The sequence below is a fragment of the Cyprinus carpio genome, chromosome A18 (genome assembly GCF_018340385.1).
Source record: "Cyprinus carpio isolate SPL01 chromosome A18, ASM1834038v1, whole genome shotgun sequence".
In the NCBI taxonomy this organism is placed as follows: Eukaryota; Metazoa; Chordata; class Actinopteri; order Cypriniformes; family Cyprinidae; genus Cyprinus; species Cyprinus carpio.
Window position 1 is genome coordinate 19,681,645 of NC_056589.1, and position 20,786 is coordinate 19,702,430.

General features: G+C 36.3%; 1 protein-coding gene across 1 annotated transcript; it reads right to left on the reverse strand.

Moving 5' to 3' along the window:
* Positions 1–1,788: 1,788 nt before the first annotated feature.
* Positions 1,789–18,600, reverse strand: LOC109097820 (mothers against decapentaplegic homolog 3-like). Its single transcript, XM_042775310.1, has 9 exons — positions 18,204–18,600; positions 8,878–9,071; positions 8,619–8,744; positions 6,904–6,978; positions 6,770–6,820; positions 4,055–4,267; positions 3,818–3,955; positions 3,511–3,655; positions 1,789–2,613 (listed from the first exon to the last, which is right to left on the reverse strand). Exons 1-9 carry the CDS (start codon positions 18,404–18,406, stop codon positions 2,490–2,492), a joined length of 1,269 nt encoding a protein of 422 aa, XP_042631244.1. The 5' UTR covers positions 18,407–18,600; the 3' UTR covers positions 1,789–2,489.
* Positions 18,601–20,786: the final 2,186 nt, after the last annotated feature.

Consider the following 20,786-nt stretch of genomic DNA (forward strand, 5'->3'; position numbering starts at 1 on the left):
CGTTGGCAAAAACAGCAATGGAGATTTTCATGATACTGGTGTTATCATAATATCAGTGTCCAACATCTCAATCAGGCAGTACAGAGTCATTATGGCTTCCGGCTTTAAAACATTGTAATCTCAAGAGCCATGGGACGGGTTGCAGGGGGCAAGAATATCCTGTCTGTTCTCTGGTGGTGCAAGTCTGCCGCCACATACAAGGATGAAGCCTATGGTTCTGTCAAAAGAGTTGTAAATCAAATGACAGATGAGCTGACAAAAGCGGATTGTTTTTAAACTTTTATTTCTCCTTTATTTTTTATGATGCAAGTCACAATTACGGACTATGCTTGTGCATGTCATTAGCTCTTCATCAATTAAAAGAATGATCTGTCGAATCAGTTTTGGTGTTCTTTTGTTTTGGAAGTACGTTTGTCAAATTCATTTGACATGATGAAATTATCCTTTACATACTTTAAGAAAAAGTCTGAAATTATGTTCTTAAAACATTTTATTATTAAAACTTACATAACAAAAGTCAATATGATAAGATAAAAATGTGAGTGTACATTACAGAAAAGCAAAAGGGAAATTCAGGGCAAACAATAACTAAGCACCAGTTTCAGAATATTAATGAAATAACTTACACTATAAGACAAAGAATGTTTCATTTGCTTCCAAATCAAGAGTGCAAGAAAATAAGCAGGATACAAACAATATTCCAGACAAATTTAAATGAACTAATAACAGTCCACTGTGTGCTTTGGCCCTGTTGAGTCACAGATGAAGAGCCGGCAAGATTCATAGCAAAAATTAGCTTGGGGGAAACAAACACGAGTGTAAGTTGTTCAGTGAAACATCAATTTGATTTTTGAAAATCAAGCAGAGATTGTCAGGATCTTCATGATCAGTGATTCAGAGCTTCTTCCTGTTTACCAGACATCACCCGATAAAAATGAGAAACATGCTTTTGATTGCTGATTTATGCTGCTAAAAGCCAGACCATGCATTGAGCTGTTAAATGTCAGTACTAACAAATCAAGGAATCTGAATAACCCGATGAGCAAAGGGTCCACATAAAAATCTAGCCATTTACACTATTCTCTTGTGAAATCAATTTTTACATAATACAAGCGTTCCAAGAGCTGCCAGCAGTACTTGCCATCCATATTTCTGTAAAAAATAAAAACTCAAAAAAAGTGGCATTTTTTTACCTTCTCAGAAATCACTGATGGTAAAATAGTGTAGAATATAGAGATATGAAATGCTGTTAGTTATTACATGAGTTTTGAGCTCAAAAATCAGTTGAATGGATTGACAGTCCTGAGTTGGAGATGCTCCAATCATACACCGAACAGATTCAATGAAAGGACAATGAAATCAAGTGATTGCTGAAATGAAAAAAAAAAAAACTGATGACATGGTGTGGTCACATAAATGGTTCTGTGAATTTTCACAGGCATAATCCAGTCATTTCGATAGGAGTCTGTGCAATCAGCTGAAAGTCTGATGCTACATAACATCAGTACATTATTAAAGAAATCTTTATCTTTGAATTTAGTTTCAAAAGACCTAGACCATTTTTTTTGTTTTATATCTATGTGTAACATGGCAGTGAATACCCTTGGGCAGCAGTAAAAATATACTTTCGCAATCTCCATTCCATTTATAATGCAAAAATACTTTATACAAAAATGTCTTTGCTGAGCAAAATTCTAACAGTGACCATCAAGTTCAAGAAATAAAATGGCACTATTAGCTACTATCATTTGTCACTGACAAATTTCCAATGCTATTTTGTTGTTCACACCATCACTGGGTTGTAAAAATAAGTGCTTTTCATAATCAAGGCTAAGTACCTCTGTTATAATTCTACACACTCTGTTCCTGTCAGAAGTATACAAACCTGTTCGACCGTGCATGAGACCAACGGCAATCGCAATCACATTGTATATTGACCTGTCCAGCGCAGTGCAATTTACTTGAGCACACCTACACAAACAGCTTCCTGAAGCTCTAGCTTCAGGCTAACACACTGTAAAAGTTCACACATGACCCCTTCACTGAAGGTGGTGGAAACAAAGCACTCTTTGAGGCCCCCTATGAGGATGTTTATGATTTTAAGCAATCATATTCCGAGCCCATGATTCTAATACCTTCAGATCAAATTAAATGCGTGATACACTTCTTGATCAAAACAAAAACAGAAAAATCAGTATCACATTTAAATTCACAATGAGGAAAATGCCTCATTTTAAACTCATCGCACTGTGGAAATATCATCCACACTCCTCGAGTGTCATTGTTCAAAGTGCTTCAACTGTACGTGCCTATTTTTGCCCACGGCAAAATGTTAGGATCTGTAAATGATAAAGTGACACTCTGAGGAGTCCAGCAGGTGTTTGTCTCCCCCGTCCTTGGTTTTGCTCTGTTTGTTTGCTTGGCTTTCAGCAGCAATAGACGATGTCATTAGAAGGGTATGGTTACATGAAACGGGCTGAGGGTTTGTCCTATGACACACTGGAGCAGCGGAGGTTCGGAGAGCCCATCTGAGTGAGCACCTTGTCCAGCCACTGCAGAGGGCCATTGAGATGCAGCTCTATCCAGCAGGGGGTGCTGGTCACTGTCTGCCGCCTGCAGGAAGGAGAATCTGGGTCACTAATGTGCTTCCAAGCCTGCCCAGCATATTTAACTAACTACAGACCAGCCAGGAAGGGCAGCCATTAGCTTTTTGTGTTACTGTCACAGAAATAAATTGATTAAATACAATTTGTGCATTTGTTTTTAATACTCAGCACCTACGACTATAAAGCACTTTTGAAAGTGATGCAGTTATGAAGAACATATTTAGAAAATCTCTAAGCCTGTAGTACCTTTGCATAAGTTGAAACATTAATTGTGTAATTGTTTAATTAAAATTGTGAAATATTGTTACAATTTAAAAAAAAAGTTGTTGTTTATTTAAAGTTTTTTTATTTTAATAAATTTGATCCATGATCCTTCAGAAATCATTCTAATATGCTGGTTTGGTGCTTATTATCAATGTTGAAACAGTTGTGCTGCTTAATATTGTTGTGGAAACCATGATACAGAAAATATTTGGATGAATTTATCAATTTAATGTGTCCTTGCTGATCAAAAGTATTTAATTTCTTTCCAAAAAAATAAAAAATCTTGACCACAAACTATTAAATATTAGAGTATATATAATTAATATATAACAGAATATAAGAAAATTAAAGTGTTAATTTCTTTCATAAAAGAAAAAAAAAAGTATAGATCCCAAACTTTTGAACAGTAGTGTATGTGCCACCTGTGATGAGTGAATTATTATAGAATAGAATATGTACTATAATAATAGGAATATATATATATATATATATATATATATATATATATATATATATATATATATATATATAAATGCTTGCAAAATAAAAGTATTAATTTCTTGGAAAAAAAAAAATCTTACTGATCCCAGACTTTTGAATGGTAATGTAAGTGCTTTCTCTGATGAGTGTCTTGGCTTACCTGTATTCTGCCCCCCAGCCTTTGACGAAACTCATGCGAATGGTGCACATACGGGTTAGCTGGTAAACAGCCTCAAATCCCTGATTCACTGATTGGGCCAACAGAGCTGCAAACTCCTGATTATTGAAGATCTTCAGATTACAGCCTGAGACAAAGTCAGAAGCAAACATTCACATATATATGCTTGAGTGCTTCTATGAAACAGAATCAGGAAGTCTGACACTAGTGCATGCTTGAGTGACTCATAGGATGTACATAGTTGCACAATGCACATCCATCCAATCAGTATACAAAAGGGGTGACTCACCTGGAGGAATCTTACATACTGTGGCGGGGTGCCAGCCATACCGCTGGTTACAGTTCGGACTCTGAACAAAAATAGCACTGTCGCTCAGACACTCAGCAAACACCTCACCGCCGATGTAATACAAACGCACACCTCGGCCTAAGGAAAGGTTATGAGGTTAAACAGATTCAGTTCATTTCAGAACGTCTGTTTCCAATATTGTCCATTAAATTTTTTATAAATGTGAGCTGAATGTACCGATGTGTCTGCGCGTCAGCTCCACAGCTGCATTGCGGTTGACATTGGACAGCAGGCCCAGGCAGAAGCGCTCTGCATTAGAGGGGTCCGTAAAGCCGTCTACAGTCAGAGACGGTTGCGAAGCATGGAAAGTCTCGCCCACACGCTGATTCAGCTCGTAGTAGGAAATCGAGCACCAAAATGCAGATTCACAATATGTTACCGGCTGCAGATCTAACACACACACAGATGAGCAAGAGAAAGAATCAGTTACAAAACAAGTGCAGAACAAAGACAGTGTGAAAGAACAGGAAAAGCCCTGGACTTTGGATTCTGATGTTAAATCACATTGTGACAGAATGTGGCCCTTAGAAAACAGCAGGCTGTCCATGTGAAATTGGTTATTTGTTATTTTTGCTACAGGGCCTCCTGGTGTCTCTGCAGAGATAGAACATCCCAGTGACAGGATATTATTATTATTACATTACCCTGGGCTGACTGAGAGGACAAAAACAAAGGATCCTTTTATATGAGGTTTCCTCTTGTACAGCTAAGAGGCTAACAGTTTGGGGTTGACTAGTGGCTTAGTAAATGTGTCTGTATTCATTTTTTTATTCAATCAATTGAGGACTGTGATAATTTGTTCTACTTAGTAATTTAAAGATTTTTTTTATCCTATTTATATAGGATTTATACTTCCTTTTTCCGTAGGATACATAAACATATTTTGCAAGGATCATGTGACACTGAAGACTGGAGTAATGACTGCTGAAAAATTCAGCTTTGCCACCACAGGGATAAATCATATTTTAAAATATGTCATTTAAAATTTAGATTTCAAAATTCCAATTTCAGTTATTTGAATCTGTAATAAAATCACACAATTATTCAGCATTACATATTAAAATAAATAAATAAATAAATAAAAAATAAAAAAATTAAGGTAAATTCCTAATAACCAATGATGAGACACTGATGATGATGTAATATTAAAAATGTTCCGTCTTTGCACTGTGTACACCTTTTGTCCTTTCTCAATATGATCTAAATTTTTGAGCCTACACACAAGAAGAACGTGAGTGCAAATATCTTAATGTTTGGTGTGGTTATTTACACATATTGTACAGTATACATTTCTAATAAAAGGCAACATTATTACTTTAAACTTCTTATAAAGTGTCTATAAAGGACGTGACAGATGTCGCATTGCACCGCAACAGCTAGAGGCTGTCTACACTGGACGCAACAAAGCGACCACTGCAAATCATTTGTACTTTGTGTACTTCATAAACCGAATGAAGCATCAGTTTACTGTTGGGGATTTGTCGTGTCGTGTTGTGTTGCTCAGTGTAGAAAGCATCACTGATTATAAATGGGTTATTTTGTATTTTGTTGTGCCGCATTGCACCACTCACATCCGGTGTATTCACGGTGTTAGTGTGACTAGTTGTTCAGACAACCATCCTAACTAGATGGTTTTGAAAATATACAATAACAGCAACAACTTTTTTTCTGCCAGGCCTTCCCTATTATATGTGGACTCGCTTAATGAGGATAGTACAGGATGCTGATGGCGTTATGCTCATGTGTTTTACTGGCAGTGACTCGTCCTACGGATTTCTCATGGGCTCACTGAAGCAGACTTCCGTTCTCACTAAATCACCTCACACAGGACCAGGCAGGCAGACCAATGCTCCGGAGGTAATAAATCAGAGATAATCCAGTCAGATTAAACTCACAGTGGGGTGGAGTACTTATAGAAATCAGGTTTCCATCACAACAAACACTTTTAGTGATGACTGTTTTCATGAAAAAAACTACAGCCACGCATTAAAGGCAAAAGGTGCTGACAGGAAAGCCTAAGTTTTCACAAAAGGTGGCTATTTTGAAACATTTTAAATATATCTTCTACAAGATTTTATTTAACTTTTAAATTATAATTCCTATATTAACTTTAGTGTTATTCTATCAATTTGACAACTTTACTAATACTATTTTCCATAGTTGCACTGAAAAAAATCCATGCCGATAGTTTTTCCGGGTTGCGCCCTTTGCTGGAGCAGCTGTAGCTTTCAAGGACTTGAACATTAGTATTACCTCAAGCGGTTAAAACAATGAGACCAAAACAAATGCAAGTCAGACCCAAATGTTTAATGTCACGATTGTTACCATCTATTTGCATTAGTTTACATCCAACTCGTAACATTAATGCATTTGTTAGCCAGCGAAGTTGCAGATTTAAAGCTGTGACGTGAGAAAGCAAACCGATATGTTCATTCAGTTCATTCATACGGTCAGGATTTCTCTAAGGTTGATAAAAGCTGTAGAAGTATTGTTCTTTGTTAGAGTGTGTTAATTTCAACATTTACTAACACATTTTTAAATTTTAAAGTTGCTTCTGTTAACATTTATAAACTAACTATAATGATTGATATATGATTCAGTACTGTTCTCTTTTTCCTTCTTTAAATAGTAATGCGCTCTTTTAGTTTTCGCACAGTATTCATTTTAAAAACTACCATTTAATTAATCGTATCAGCAAATATAGTCCTACCTAGCTACTGGTATCGGTAAAATCCACTATTGGTCAACCTCTAGTTAGAAAAATAGTAAAGAATGAGTAGATGTGTACAAACATTTGGTAATCTATATCCCTCGGACAATCTGGAATTTTTATGAATGCATTATTTTTATATATTTGGCTGTGAAACATTATGAATAAAGGCCTGTTCTTACCTAGGTTGTTGTTTGCAGGAGAGACAGGGCTGGGTGAAAGGTTTGGGGAGCCTAAAAATAGAATTAGAAAAGTATAAACAAATATAATTAGGTATATAATAGAAACAACTTGTTCGTGATTTCAGGTCTCTAACCTGTGTCCATTCTGTGGTTCATTTGGTGGTCGCTGGTTTCCCCATCCTCACTCAGGTACCCTGGAGGAGGGGTCTCTGAAACATAAATCAGACATTTATTATTATGAACCACTCAAGACAAAATTTTCTCTCCCTGCAGAACACATACAGTACTTAAACATTCAAAGCTTTTGGTGTGATGGCCATTTATTTATAGCCTGAAGTATCAATTGATACAGGGGTACCAGAGGCTGAAACTGTATCAAAGCCAATATCATGTAGATCCAACTAGTGATCAGCGATATTTACAAATTACACACAATATGATTAATATTGTCAAGAGCAGTGTGAGTGATTTTCTTTGCCTTATTTTCCACAGCTTAGTGTGCTGAATAACTACATTTAACATCAAATACGCCCTGCTCTTTAATTTCTCCTTCAAGCATGTTTCCTTATCACTCTTAAACGGTTAGTTCAGCCAAAAATGAAAATTATGTCATTAATGACTCACCCTCATGTCGTTCCAAACCCGTAAGACCTCCGTTCATCTTCGGAACACAGTTTAAGATATTTTAGATTTAGTCCGAGAGCTTTCTGTCCCTCCATTGAAAATGTATGTACGAAAAATACATTTTGCTCCAAAAATAACCAAAATTACGACTTTATTCAGCATTTTCTTCTCTTCCGGGTCTGTTGTGAGCACGTTCACAACACTGCAGTGACGCCGCTGACGTACGGCGCTGCTGACGTGTTTTCTTTGTTATTGGGCGCGCCAGAAAACACGTCAGCAGCGTCGTACGTCAACAGTCACAGCAGTCGCGTTCACAACAGACCCGGAAGAGAAGAAAATGCTGAATAAAGTCGTAATTTTGGATATTTTTGGAGCAAAATGTATTTTCGATGCTTCAATAAATTCTAACAGACCCTCTGATGTCACATGGACTACTTTGATGATGTTTTTATTACCTTTCTGGACGTGGACAGTATACCGTACATACATTTTCAATGGAGGGACAGAAAGCTCTCGGACTAAATCTAAAATATCTTAAACTGTGTTCCGAAGATGAACAGACGTCTTACGGGTTTGGAACGACATGAGGGTGAGTCATTAATGACATAATTTTCATTTTTGACTGAACTAACCCTTTAAGTAGTACTGTGCTATGCTGATATATTTACATACCACATAATAAACAATATAGCAAAATCTCTTAAGATTGACACTTTATACCATCATCACAATATCTATCGTCATACCATCCAGCCCTAGATCCAACCCTACTAGTCACACAATTAAAACCTGAATGAGTTCAAACTTTCTTTGTAGTATGTGCTTGGATTTCTGAAGTAATTTCTCAAATGCCACACTGTAAATTTGTTGTTTAGTGGGAAGGTCTACCTGAAAAGAGGAATTCTTTCACTCAAGTCATGTGAAACACTTAACACCAACAGTCTTAAGCCTCAATATGATGTTACCAGTCATGAGATCAGCACTTTGATCTCTCCTTGTCTTATTCACTTTACCAATTTTGTTAAGACACCAGACTAAACACTTTGATTTTGACAAAACAGCTTAAATGAACTGAGAGAAGACAAAAAAAACTCAAGCTGATGTGTATCTGTGAACCAGTGTGTGTGTGTGTTAGAGTGAGTAATGCCTGTTGTGTTGTCCTGAGGGCATGTCTGGGTGAAAGTTAATGTGTTATTTTCGGAGAGAACAGAAAACATGTTTTCACCCGGTATATAGTTGCTCGGAGGCTCAATGCCCGCTGGGAATATGGTGTTCTCAGGGATGAAATCATCCAGCGGAGGGAAGTCTGTGGAAATGTCAGCATGCCGAGGAACCAGGACTGGAGGCAAAACTGAACATGGACAAAGGAAAAAAACTTAGTTTATCCCCCCAAAAAAATCACTCAAATTAGTTTCATACACAAAACTGATTATGGAATCAAACAGTCTTTGAATAACTAGAGGTAAAACACCTGTTGAGCTTACCTGGTGTCTCTACACGCTGGTAGTGGTAAGGGTTCACACACACCTCGTCCTTCTTCGTATGGAAGGCAAACTCGCACAAGTCTACAGCACGCAGCTCGTGGTGGGACTGCAGGTCAGGCCAGCGCCACAGCCGGCAGTAGATCACATGGGGAAGGCCTTTTCTGTGAGATACCTGCAGTCGGCCATCCAGAGACCTGCACACACAGTTCAGGAGACAATGAAACAACCAGTCACATAAAAGTTACCAATTAAAGCAAGAACCATTCTACCTTCTTTATAATAAGGCCATTGAAAAAAATATATTAGAAGATGAATGATATGTAAATAAAAGTCTGAAAAAGATTTTCATGATGTTCAGTTTAGCCTGATCTTCTACTTCTGCTGATGGTGACAGAACAGTAAACATACAGCATTACAAGGAAAGTCTGATTCAAGAATAAATGACTCTTATCAGCTGGTTCTTATTATTCAAATAGACTCATCTTATTGGTTTAAATCAGTTTAATGAGTCATTTACTCATTGAATCACTAAATTGAAGCAATGTCCAATTCAAAACAACAACTAGTAACCATTACTTTTTACTTAGGGCTCATGAGAATCAGTGTAACTAAAGGGGTCTCCAAACTCGGTCCTAAAGGGCAGGTGTCCTGCAAAATTTAGCTCCAACCCTAATTTAACACACCTGAACCAGCTAATCATGGTCTTAATAGGCATTCTAGAAACTTCCAAGCAGGTGTGTTTAGGCAAGTTGGAGCTAAACCCTTCAGGACCAAGTTTGGAGACTCCTGGTATAACTACTAAATCAGTGTAATTACTGTTTTCACATATGATATGATAAAGTTTATTTAAAAGTAATCGTTACTGCTATTTTTAAGTGGAACAGAATCTGAAACAAATTCATTCAATTCCTTATTTCTATACCTAACAGTGAAAAAAAAAACAATGAGAAATGTTAACATTCAATCATTCATTTTCTATTAAATAAAATTGCCATTACAAAACACTGAGTTAATGTTATAAAAATATATTAAACTGCAAAATATGTTAATAATAAGTAAAAATGTTATAACCACACTCTTTTCTAAAATACAATGTGCCTGATTGAACAACTGTACAATGTAATTAAAATGAAAGCCTAATAAGTCTTGCCCTGTGAGTCTTTTAATAGGCTTGCACTAGGTCAATCATTCATTTTGCTGATCTCAAGTTGGGGTATTCAAATGGTACAAAAGCCTCATTTAGTGGAAAGTGAATCAGGCCTTATTTTCATACAGGGGGAGAGGTTACCAGCTGTGAGAAGAAAAAGCCACAGAAAAAACATGAATCACCTTATGCTATTGTGGTCAATGCATCATGACAGCCATTACTCACGAATTTCAATGCATTAATGCATTTTCACCCTACATCTGGATTATCCTGATTCTTTAAAAAAAGCTCAGACTCAGGGGACTGACACAAGAGGAACAGAGAAAGCAAGTGAGCGAATTTAGAGGAAATACCAGACTTGGGTTCAGAAGGAGGGGAAAGACGGCAAGGCAGAGCAGACAGCAGACACTTTTCCAGTCTGATGTTTACCTATTCATTCAGCTATGCACCAGCCGTATGAATGCCAGCATTCTGCACTAAAAAATATCCACTAGGAACAGATGACGTCCATATTCACCAGACAGAACAAAAATATTAACCCAGAAATTAATGTGCTGCCTATCATATTTTATATAATATTTTTGTAAATTCAGCTTTAACCAATAGCACTTAAAAGTAGTGGTTGACAATAAAAGTTCATAGTGAATATATCTGTCAAACTCTAGGAATTACAACAAACACTAAACAAAATAAGCATCTCAAAAGCGGTCCATATGACTGAAGCCATATGTTAGTTTTGTGTAAAATTTCAGTCACTACAAATATCGTCCTTGACTGCAGCTTCAAAATATGGCATCTTTCAATACACCGAATCAGGTTGGATGTCAATGACATCATCAAACTACTGGATTTGAGTACTATAGAAGAGAAGATTTTAACTACTGAAAAGTAAAATCTTAGGATATTTAGACCCTGGCAGTTACTTTGACATCTATAAGCTGCTTAATGATTCATCCGAAATTCTCTTCTTCTGTACCAAAAAAAAAAGCCTGCAAGTTTTTGGTGACCTATTCCTTTAAAGGGGTCATAAACTGAAAAATCTAATTTCCCTTGATCTTTTGACAAATAACAGGTCAATGTACAATAAAAAAATTCTGTAAATTTCAAAACTCCAACCTTTGTCGTTTAAAAAAAAAAAAAACAGGTTTTATTGAAACCAAGCTCAGAAAACGACTTGTTTTGGAATGTGCCACTTTATGACGTATTAGTGTGGCTAAGCCCCGCCTCTGCATGAGAAGATCAACGCCTGCTTCTAAATCACTGCCTCTTTAGCCCCGCCCACTGATACTCGCTCGTAGCAGAAGAGGAAATAGAGACGCAAACACATGATTACTCCATCAACAGAACCATACAGATGACATTATGAGAGTACAAGACACTGTGTAGTTTAAGTTGTGAAAAACAGTCTTTGAACTGCTTTCCTTGTTATCCTAACATATTGATATCGGACGTGAGCGCTGTTGTGTCACACTGTGAATCAATTTCTCTTTTTGGTCAGAAGTGGCGCTAATGCTTGGAGTATGTCAGAAATAGAGCAGGACATCAGGTCAATCCTTGGCGCATCCAGTGTAGACAGAATTGCAGATTAAAATGGGTTTTGTTGTCTATATAGTCACGTTGCGCCGCTCAAATCCGGTGTAAACACTCAAGACAAAAATTAGAAAAGAGCTCCAGATCGCTTCAGTGAAACACTGTTTGTTTGTTTGTTTGGTTTACTTTGCTACGGATTTATTTTTAAACAAGACCTTATGATGCAGGCTTTTCAGAGAGACTGAAAGTAAACAATGATGCAGTGCTGAGTCTGACTAGAGTGGATCCAAAAGTAATGTCGCAACACGTAAGTGTGAGAAAACATGCTTTTACCACTATTGCATTGTCTGTTCCAGACCGTTTGATTTATACAGTTATAAATTATACAGTATTTATACATTTTTAACCCAAATGACCCATGTTGTTTTCAGTGTATGTCACAGCATCTATCTGTCAATAAAGCCCCTTTCACACTGCACGTTGGTCGCCTTCTGTGTGAATGCAAACACGTCCCGGGATTGATTGCGGGATTGATCCCGGGTTGGGGACCTAGTAACACTGCCGGGTTAAGTCCTGGAATCAGCTCTGTGTGAACAAAAGCCAGAACCAATGCCGTAAAGGGTGTGTCGTAGTGATGACGCACGTTATCACGTGACTCTTTTAACAGGTGTTTTGAAGGCAGATCAACGTTCGCGAGGAAAAAATATGTGCAAACTGTAATGAAGCAGAGATCAGGTAGTTCCTCACTATCCACGCTGAAGCTGAGATCCTTCGCCAGCTTAAGTGAAAGTTAACGTGCCTAGCATTTTTGTCTCGAGCATTACACGTCACATCCTGATGTCACATGTCATTACAGGACCTTTACGGGTTGTGTGTGAACACACGCACAGATTCCGGGATATCACTGGCAGTGTGAATGAACCAAAATCTAATGATCCGGGAACAATTGCCGGGACACATTACCCGTGTATTATCCGGAATCTCAGTGTGAAAGGGACTAAAGCGAAACTGTTAGCCAATCATAGCACTGGGCGTTTACTTGCTCATCTTAAATGCTCCCCGACCATAAAAAAAAAAACAGACCATTCTGCAGAGAGGCTCAAAAACAGGATATAAAATAGCCTATTACTCCTAAATGATGTTTTTTTTTTTTTATGTAAAAATCACACTAAAATTATAAGTGAAACTAACAGAGCATTATAAAATTAAAAAAAAATGTAGTTCATGACCCCTTTAATTCACTCTTTCAACATCTACACCATAATCACATTTTAATAAATTAGTTACCCAAGTTGAATCCACAATCAGACAAGACACAGAATGCTGTTAACCAGACCCTCTGTGAGTTTGCAACCTGGCAAAAAGAAGACAGACTACCACATTGTCTGACTCAGTCCAAGGAGACAAAGAAAAGTCCTGGAGTCTCCTAAAGTCACAGCTCAGCTGAAAACAGACACACGATTTCAATTCCTTCTGTTTAAGTTAAACTGACCCCCAGACTGACCTGAAAGTCACACACAGCAGAACTCATTCACCCTTCTGTCAAAGCCAAGAGCAGCCGTCTTTCTATCCCAACCCCTCCTATACACACACTGCCTCTCTAAAATCAACACTGGAGCAGCAACATTACTGAAAACAGAAATCAACAAAGCAATAAATAAAATAAATAAAATAAAAAGGGTACCGGAGAGAGCTGAGAAGGGAAGACGGGTATGTGTGGCTCACCAATAACCTCAGGTTTCCTCTTCGAGCAGCAGTGTTTGTTGTCTTCTCTCCCACATATCTCACACTATCCACATCTGTGGAGTCACACTATCCATTAGGCATCATCATGGCCCCTAAAAGGCCCCTGACCTCAATTCTAACCAGTTTTGCCACTGAATATTTATGCGGTTTACTAATCCATTTAGGGAAATTGTTCCATAATTGTCCTTGTGCTAAATTATCTAAGAAACAAATCAGAAATTACACAAAAAAAAAAAATTAAATTATGTATTGTTGTTATTACACTTAGAGATTCCCTATCCCTGAATATTAAACTTTGGAGCATACCTTGCTCATAGATTTTATTGTTAATAATAATTTGAGATATATTATTATAATCAAAGCATATAGTAATAAAACAGTTAAATTATAGTATATACAAACACACATACATATATACACTAATACGTCATATAGTCACATTTATCAGATAATACTAACCATCTCTTATTAAACACATTGAAACCCCTCAGAACACCTTAATTTCTTTTGTATAAATAAATATTTTTATTCAGTAAGCAAATGTGAGAAGACTGGAGAAATGGCTGCTGAAAAAGTACCTTTGCCATCAAAGGAATTTTACATTTTAAAATATATTCAAATAGAAAATTTGTGTATTAAACTGTAATAATATTTTAGATATGTTTGATCAAATAAGTAAATGTGTTTTAAGTAAATATTTATATAATTAAACATTATTTATGAAGATTAAATATCATCACAAAATGTTTTCTTTTTTACATATTTTTTTGTTTTCTATGTTTTAAACATACACTCACATAACAGCCCTTTATTACAAGACATTTTCAGTTAGCATTTCTCACTTTGGTTAGAGGCTCTCAGAATATCGGTGCTCTATTTGAATAAGCGTGTGGAGCAGGAAGCAGCGTAACCTCAGAAACTCAAAGCCTGTAAGCAGGTGATGATTTCATGCTCTGGTTCTGTTGCACACGTGTAGTCTTCCCCTTGTCACCCAGATAACCAGTAATGCAGAGAAAATTTCATCAAGAAGAAGAGGGAACAAATCAGTGTAGGGAGCATCAGGACCTTATAGAGCATGACACAGTTGAGTATATTCAAACCAAACTAATGCCAACCTTTTACACTCAACCACAATCCAGGGAACGAACCTACACCCTTCTCCAGACCTACTGCATTCTTGATATCTGAATAACCATGCCTCATAGTGTGTTGAATAAACACACTCTCAGCTGTGAGAGTGTACAGAGAAAGTCAGTCTGAGTGCAAGTGTTTGAATGGCATTTTGTGGCGATTTGCTTACTATATACAGATTTCATCATAAAAAGGGTTGCTTGACAGAGCAGTAAAGACAAAAGATGCAGCAAAGAAACATAAACATTAATTTCCTGTGTGAAAGCTCCTTTAAAAGGGGCAGGATGTATGTGGTCTAACTGTAGAACGCCAAAATTCAACAACACAAGTGCTCAATACTGACAATGTACATGCTGCTCAAATCACAATTACCAGAGCAAAGAGAGCAAAGAATACAAGTCAAGTCTAGGGTTGCACCGAAATGAAATTTATTCGCCGAAGCTGGAAAAAATTAAACACTGGGCTGAAGGCAGATTACCGAACACGATTTTTCGCATTTTTTCCCCCATTTTGCCATTTTTTTTTTTCACCATTGCATAAATTAAATAACCAAAAATGTGCTTTAAAAATATTTACTTAACACTGAACATTTTTTAACATTCTAGAAGACATTATACCAATAAAACACAATTTAACTTAAAATGAATAAGTTAGTAAAATAATATTTTTTGGCCATTTTTGAGACCCCCTTCTTGAATCAGGCATGCATTTTTTACTGTACAAATAAATGCAGCCTTCCTGAGCAGAATAGACTTCTTTTAAAACATTAGAAAATATTACAGATCCCGTCTGAACACTATGTGTAAATGCTATAATAAATGTATTAATAGAGCTGTTGTAATTATTATAATATTATAATTACAAATTATTCAGTCTTTTTGCTTATTCGGCCGAAAAGAGTTTTTGTTGCTATTTCCGGCCCAATAATTTCAGTTGCTGAACATTCAGTGCATCCCTAGTCAAGTCCTATGGTTCAAGAGAGTTACAACAATGATGAATATATTTCTGATACTATCACAATGCTGGACACCTGCAACTAGCCAAATGCAAGTCATTTTTGCACAGGTGACTTGTAAAACCTACATATTTTTATTATTATTTATTTAAATTTTTTTTGCATTGTCTAATTTCAAATGTTTGGCTAATATTTTTTAAAGAAGTGGTTCATAAAAAAAAAAAAAAAAAAAAAAAATGAAAAAATGCTTGCCATCAGAATGAGAGTCTAAACAGCTGATAAAAACATGACTCCAGTCCATCAATTGATGTATTGTGAAGTGAAAAGCTGCGTGTTTGTAATAAATAAATCCATCATTATGATGTTTTTAACTTTTGCTTCCAGCTAAAATAAGAGTCCTCTATCCATAATATTGCTTTCTCCAGTGAAAAAGTCATCTTATCTGAATCAGGAGAGAAATATGCACAAATCAAGCAAATCATTTTCAGGTGAACAATTATTTTAATTTTAGGTATAAAATAGAGAAAAAAAAAAACAAACAAGAAGAGATCCCAATGGCATACCAGTAGTGATCAAGCAGACCTGCCAACCTTGGAAAACATTTTTTAAGGGGTTGGGTGGGGGGGTTCATATATTATGGCTAATATCAAATTTTAATTGCACAATGTGCAAAGTGCAAGATTTATTGTTAAATATTTTCCAAAGTTTAGCAGCTCTGCACTCAGTCACACACACCTGTAACCATGGTTTTTGGTTTGGTTTGGTTCTGATGGCTTAACATATCAACATTTTTTTATTTATTTTTTTTGCAATTTGCGATTTAAAATGCCATTTAAAAAAAAAAAAGTGCTCTTATTGGTCGAACCCCTTTTCCTTTTGCTGTTGACTGATTTGAGTACTGCGCGTGGACAGAGGCATCACCAGGTTTTTGCATAGTGACAAATCTAACCAGGGCACTTTGAGGTCAAAATGCGTACCCGCTACGCAAAATGCATACAGCTTGGCAGGTCTGTAAGCAAGCACAGTGAAATGATTATGCAATTCCACCTGACCTGCCATAATCTGTGATCTATATATATAGAAAACAGCTGGATAAGATACGAACTGATACAGATTTTTCACAGACTAAATTCCTCTCCCATAACTACACAGATGGTAAGGTATGCACTTACATGCTCAAGTAAGTAACCCCATGCTCAAATGCCACTTGCTGATATCACAGCTATTTATTAACACTATGTTAGTCACCAGGGGATTCCCACTGAGACTGACCTGGTTCTCAACAATTTTTTTGTTTAAACAGACCTGTATGGACTGGACACATTCTTAACATGACTTTTTGACATCATTAGTAATGCTGCTGGACAAATAATCAAATTATATTTTTAATTATTATTAAAGCATCCAATTATTATCGTGCCGCATCCGTAATCTCAATATGTTTCCTAAATTGTATCTTGCCATTAATGAATCCAAATTATTAAATAAAAATGGCATGTACTCTACATACAATTCTTGATATTATCAAGTAAAAATATGCATATGTTGTAAAAAAAGGCACAGAGGCTTTGCGTTTTCATCTGTAGGGCTACTAATTCTCCAAATCCTTTTACCAAATGACGGAATGTCCTGAGTACAATTGGATATAACTGCCACAGTGGTTATGATATAACAAGCTTTACTCTCCTCCATCACCACCATCTAGGGCACAGGGCACGTACACTGATTCAGACAAATTTAATAACACTACCAAGACAGTTTAGGGACAATGCACCTTAGAGGGAACACTAAAATATACAAAACAACATGTAATTTACCCAATATATGTAAAATTACATTTTACAGAGCCATCACATCCACTAGTTGCAATTATTTGTTTAGATGCACTTTAACCTAACCACTGCACTGACTAATCACTGAATTACTCTAACATTACTGATCGTATATTCCATATACTAATAAGGTTTGATCTATAAACTGTAGATGAATGAGCAATCCAGCTATCAAAATTATTATTTGTCAAAACAGCCCTAGTCTGCCCCAGATATCACAGACTGTTATATAACAACAGCTTAGCTTGGCACACACTGGTGTTTGGCATTTTATTCACTTATACGAGCCTGACCATTTAACTTTATCGCAGCCGTTTAATCTGTCCGTCTGTTATGAATATAGATAGGTGAAGTTTATGGTCATCCATAAAAGCTTTCAAAACCAACTCAACAGTTAAAAGTAACGAGTATTTTTCACCATGTCAACAGTAACGTTAGTCATAGTCCGGCTAGCTGACGCTTGTATGAACGCAAGCATACCGAGATTGTTAAACATGTGAACTTGATATTATAATATTAACCAACACATTTTTCTTCTCCAGATACTGTAGGAAACTAGATATGACACTGAAAAGCAACAATGCAAAGCAATAATGGCTTTAGCAAGCTAACGTTAACGTTAGTTAACTTACGCGCGCACTTAACTGTAACGTTAACTGTCAAAAACATCTTGGTGGTTAATGTTAACTGACTAATGAAACACCATAAACAGGTGTTAGAGTACTAAATAACACATTAACAATTTAACCAGTGTTAAAAAAGCTTGTTATAATGAGAATATCTGCTGGCTTTCGCTCGTTAGCACCGTTAGCTTCACAGTTCTTGGCTGTATATGGGTGTGTCTCAAAAAACTAGTGAGCTGTCTACCTAGACACCCTGTTTGGAAACCGAATTTGCCTTCAGAACGCGCATATGATGCCCAAAATGCCATGTAACGTTAGGTAGGCAGCTCACTATGATTTGAGACGCATCCTACAGTATGTACCTCGGTATAGTGATGCATTTGGTGTTGATATTCTGGGTGGTGATGGCTTTCTCCAACTCCTCCAGCTGTCCTGTCTTCTTCAGCTTCTTCACAAGACTCTTCACTGCCTTCTCACACCATTTCTCCTCCTGTCCGTTCTGCTCGCCCTTCTTCCAGCCTAACAGTCTCTTCACAATCGGAGGAGTGAAAGGCAATATAGACATCTTTAGTAAATCAACAACAACTCGGAAAAAAATGTATTCCTTATCAAAGCCCTGTGCTTTTAAAGACGTAGCGTCGATGGACTTGTTAAATCAAAAAGAAGAGAAAGTTGTTTTTATGCCCATTAGAGGCACATTGCCGGACGTTGCTCAGCTCAGTCTGTGGAAAGTCAACAGTAGAGATGAAATCCAGCTAGACGCAGCGCTGTCTGGACCCGCCCCTCCACCTCCACCTCCTCCTCCTCCTCCTCCTCCTCCTCCTCCTCCTCATCCCTACTTCTACTCTTTAGTTTAGACTTTAGAGATTTCAGAAATAAAATCATTAATATCCAGTGTGTTCCTTACATTCATTCATTCATTCATTCATTAGACAAAATAAGATTTAATACTTTTTAGTGTCCGTTTTAAAAGTAATTAATTAAAAAGATATATTACAACTCATCCTACAGTATATGTGCTTAACATATTTATTTTAAAAATATATTTTTGTGTCAGTTTTAAAATGTATATTATATTATATTATATTATATTATATTATATTATATTATATTATATTATATTATATTATATTATATTACTACAGTCAGTTTTAACATATTATGATTATTTGCACATTGTATACATTATTTTGTATAATAAACACATTTGTACCAAAAACCGATAGATAGATAGATAAATAAATAAATAAATAAATAAATAAATGTGTTAAGCACATATAGCATCATACTGTGTGTATATGTGTATATATATATATATATATATATATATATATATATATATATAGATATATATATATATATATATATATATATATATATGCACACACACACACACACCACACACACATTTATTTCTTTGGATATATGATTTATTATAATTTTTACTGTCAGTTTTAATGTAAAAGTTAATTTTTAGATATTTTATCATATTAGTATTGTCAGTTTTAACATAATATAACAATTATTAGCATTTTATATAATTATCTTGTAAAGAAAAAAAGTTTAGTGTGTGACAAAAAATTATTCAACATCCTAACACCAAATAATGATTTTCTAGCTTGGATTTTAACAGTCTTCATTGCATGTTGATTTTATTTAATTTCAGTTTGTTTATTTTGTTTTGTTTAAAATAAGTTTAGTCCTTTAGTTTTATTTAAGCAACATGCCTCACATTTGATTTAATTTCATAAACATTCTATAAACGTGCTTTTTTGACTGACTGGGGGGATGCTGAAAAGCTAGCAGGATGTTTTGAGATACACAGCACTATTTGGATCTCAAGCCCTGGCTGAAATAGTGTACAATGGTTCTAGACTCCAGACAGGGGGTGGGAGGGTACAGTGGGCGGTAGGGTGCAGGGGCTGAGACGGCAGCCGTCCTGTGAGTACTTGCATACATATTCAGGCCTGTTGAGGCTTGCCCACTGCAAGCACATACTGGGAATGTCTCGAATCAGTTCATGTTCATTCATGAGAAGGCAGTCAATTCAAGCCAGCTCTAGGGAGTACAAGGGCTCTGGGATCATAGAAATTCATGTCAGACACTCTCCACTATGAAACATTAATCAAGACATTTTAAATATCACATCTACATTTGGTTGACTCAATTGCCCAAAACGGATAACGAATATATGACAAATTTGATCACAATAACTACTTAAATAACACCTGTTCCAATAAACCAAGTCTCTGTAATAGCGTGTCCAATAATTGTTTCAACATGAAACCAAATATTACACAAGACTGACTTCCCTGAAAACTGCCTTAGTTTTCTCTGAAAACTGCCTTATCACCCAGTGAAACAAAAACTGTTCTGACTCATTTCTAAAGCCATGTCCTATGAGAGCGACATGCAACCTGACATAGTAAAAAGAAATGGCTGGTTGGCTGCCCCAGCATGTGAAGTGTCGACACATTCCCTTTTTTTACAACCCACAATTCAAGGTCCTAAAATAGAGGACCCCTGTCAGGCTAACCCTTTGATCCCCCCAATGAAAGTGATTTAATTTCACCTTGAATGCATCCTGTGGAAATCGTTAAGGTGACTGGTGTGGGTATTTTGATCTGTTTGTGGGCTGTTATTCATATGTACTGAATACCATCCCCCTCCCCCTGGACAGATTTGTGCTTATGATATAAATAACTCTACCCAGAGGCCCATACTGATAGTCCCCTTTACCTTTTATCTATTTTTATCTTACCATCAATGGGTGCATGTAATATTTTCACACTGGGCTCTGGCACGGTTTACATCTTCAAGCAGGCCTAAAGGGAAACTCTGAAGTCAAATTATTCTCAGTGTTTCACAAGTAGCAACAAAACGTAAACAATATGGTTGTTAATAAGATATTAATGTGAATAAATCATTTCTGAAATTGACTGTGT

Bases quoted from the DNA above. Each gene is read 5' to 3' on its own strand.
- LOC109097820 (XM_042775310.1), bottom strand. From the start codon at position 18,406: ATGTCTATATTGCCTTTCACTCCTCCGATTGTGAAGAGACTGTTAGGC. The intron at 9,072-18,203 runs GTACATACTGTA...CTGTGTGTGCAG, and splicing joins AAATGCATCACTATACCGAG to GTCTCTGGATGGCCGACTGC. The intron at 3,956-4,054 runs GTACATTCAGCT...ACCTTTCCTTAG, and splicing joins GCTGACGCGCAGACACATCG to GCCGAGGTGTGCGTTTGTAT.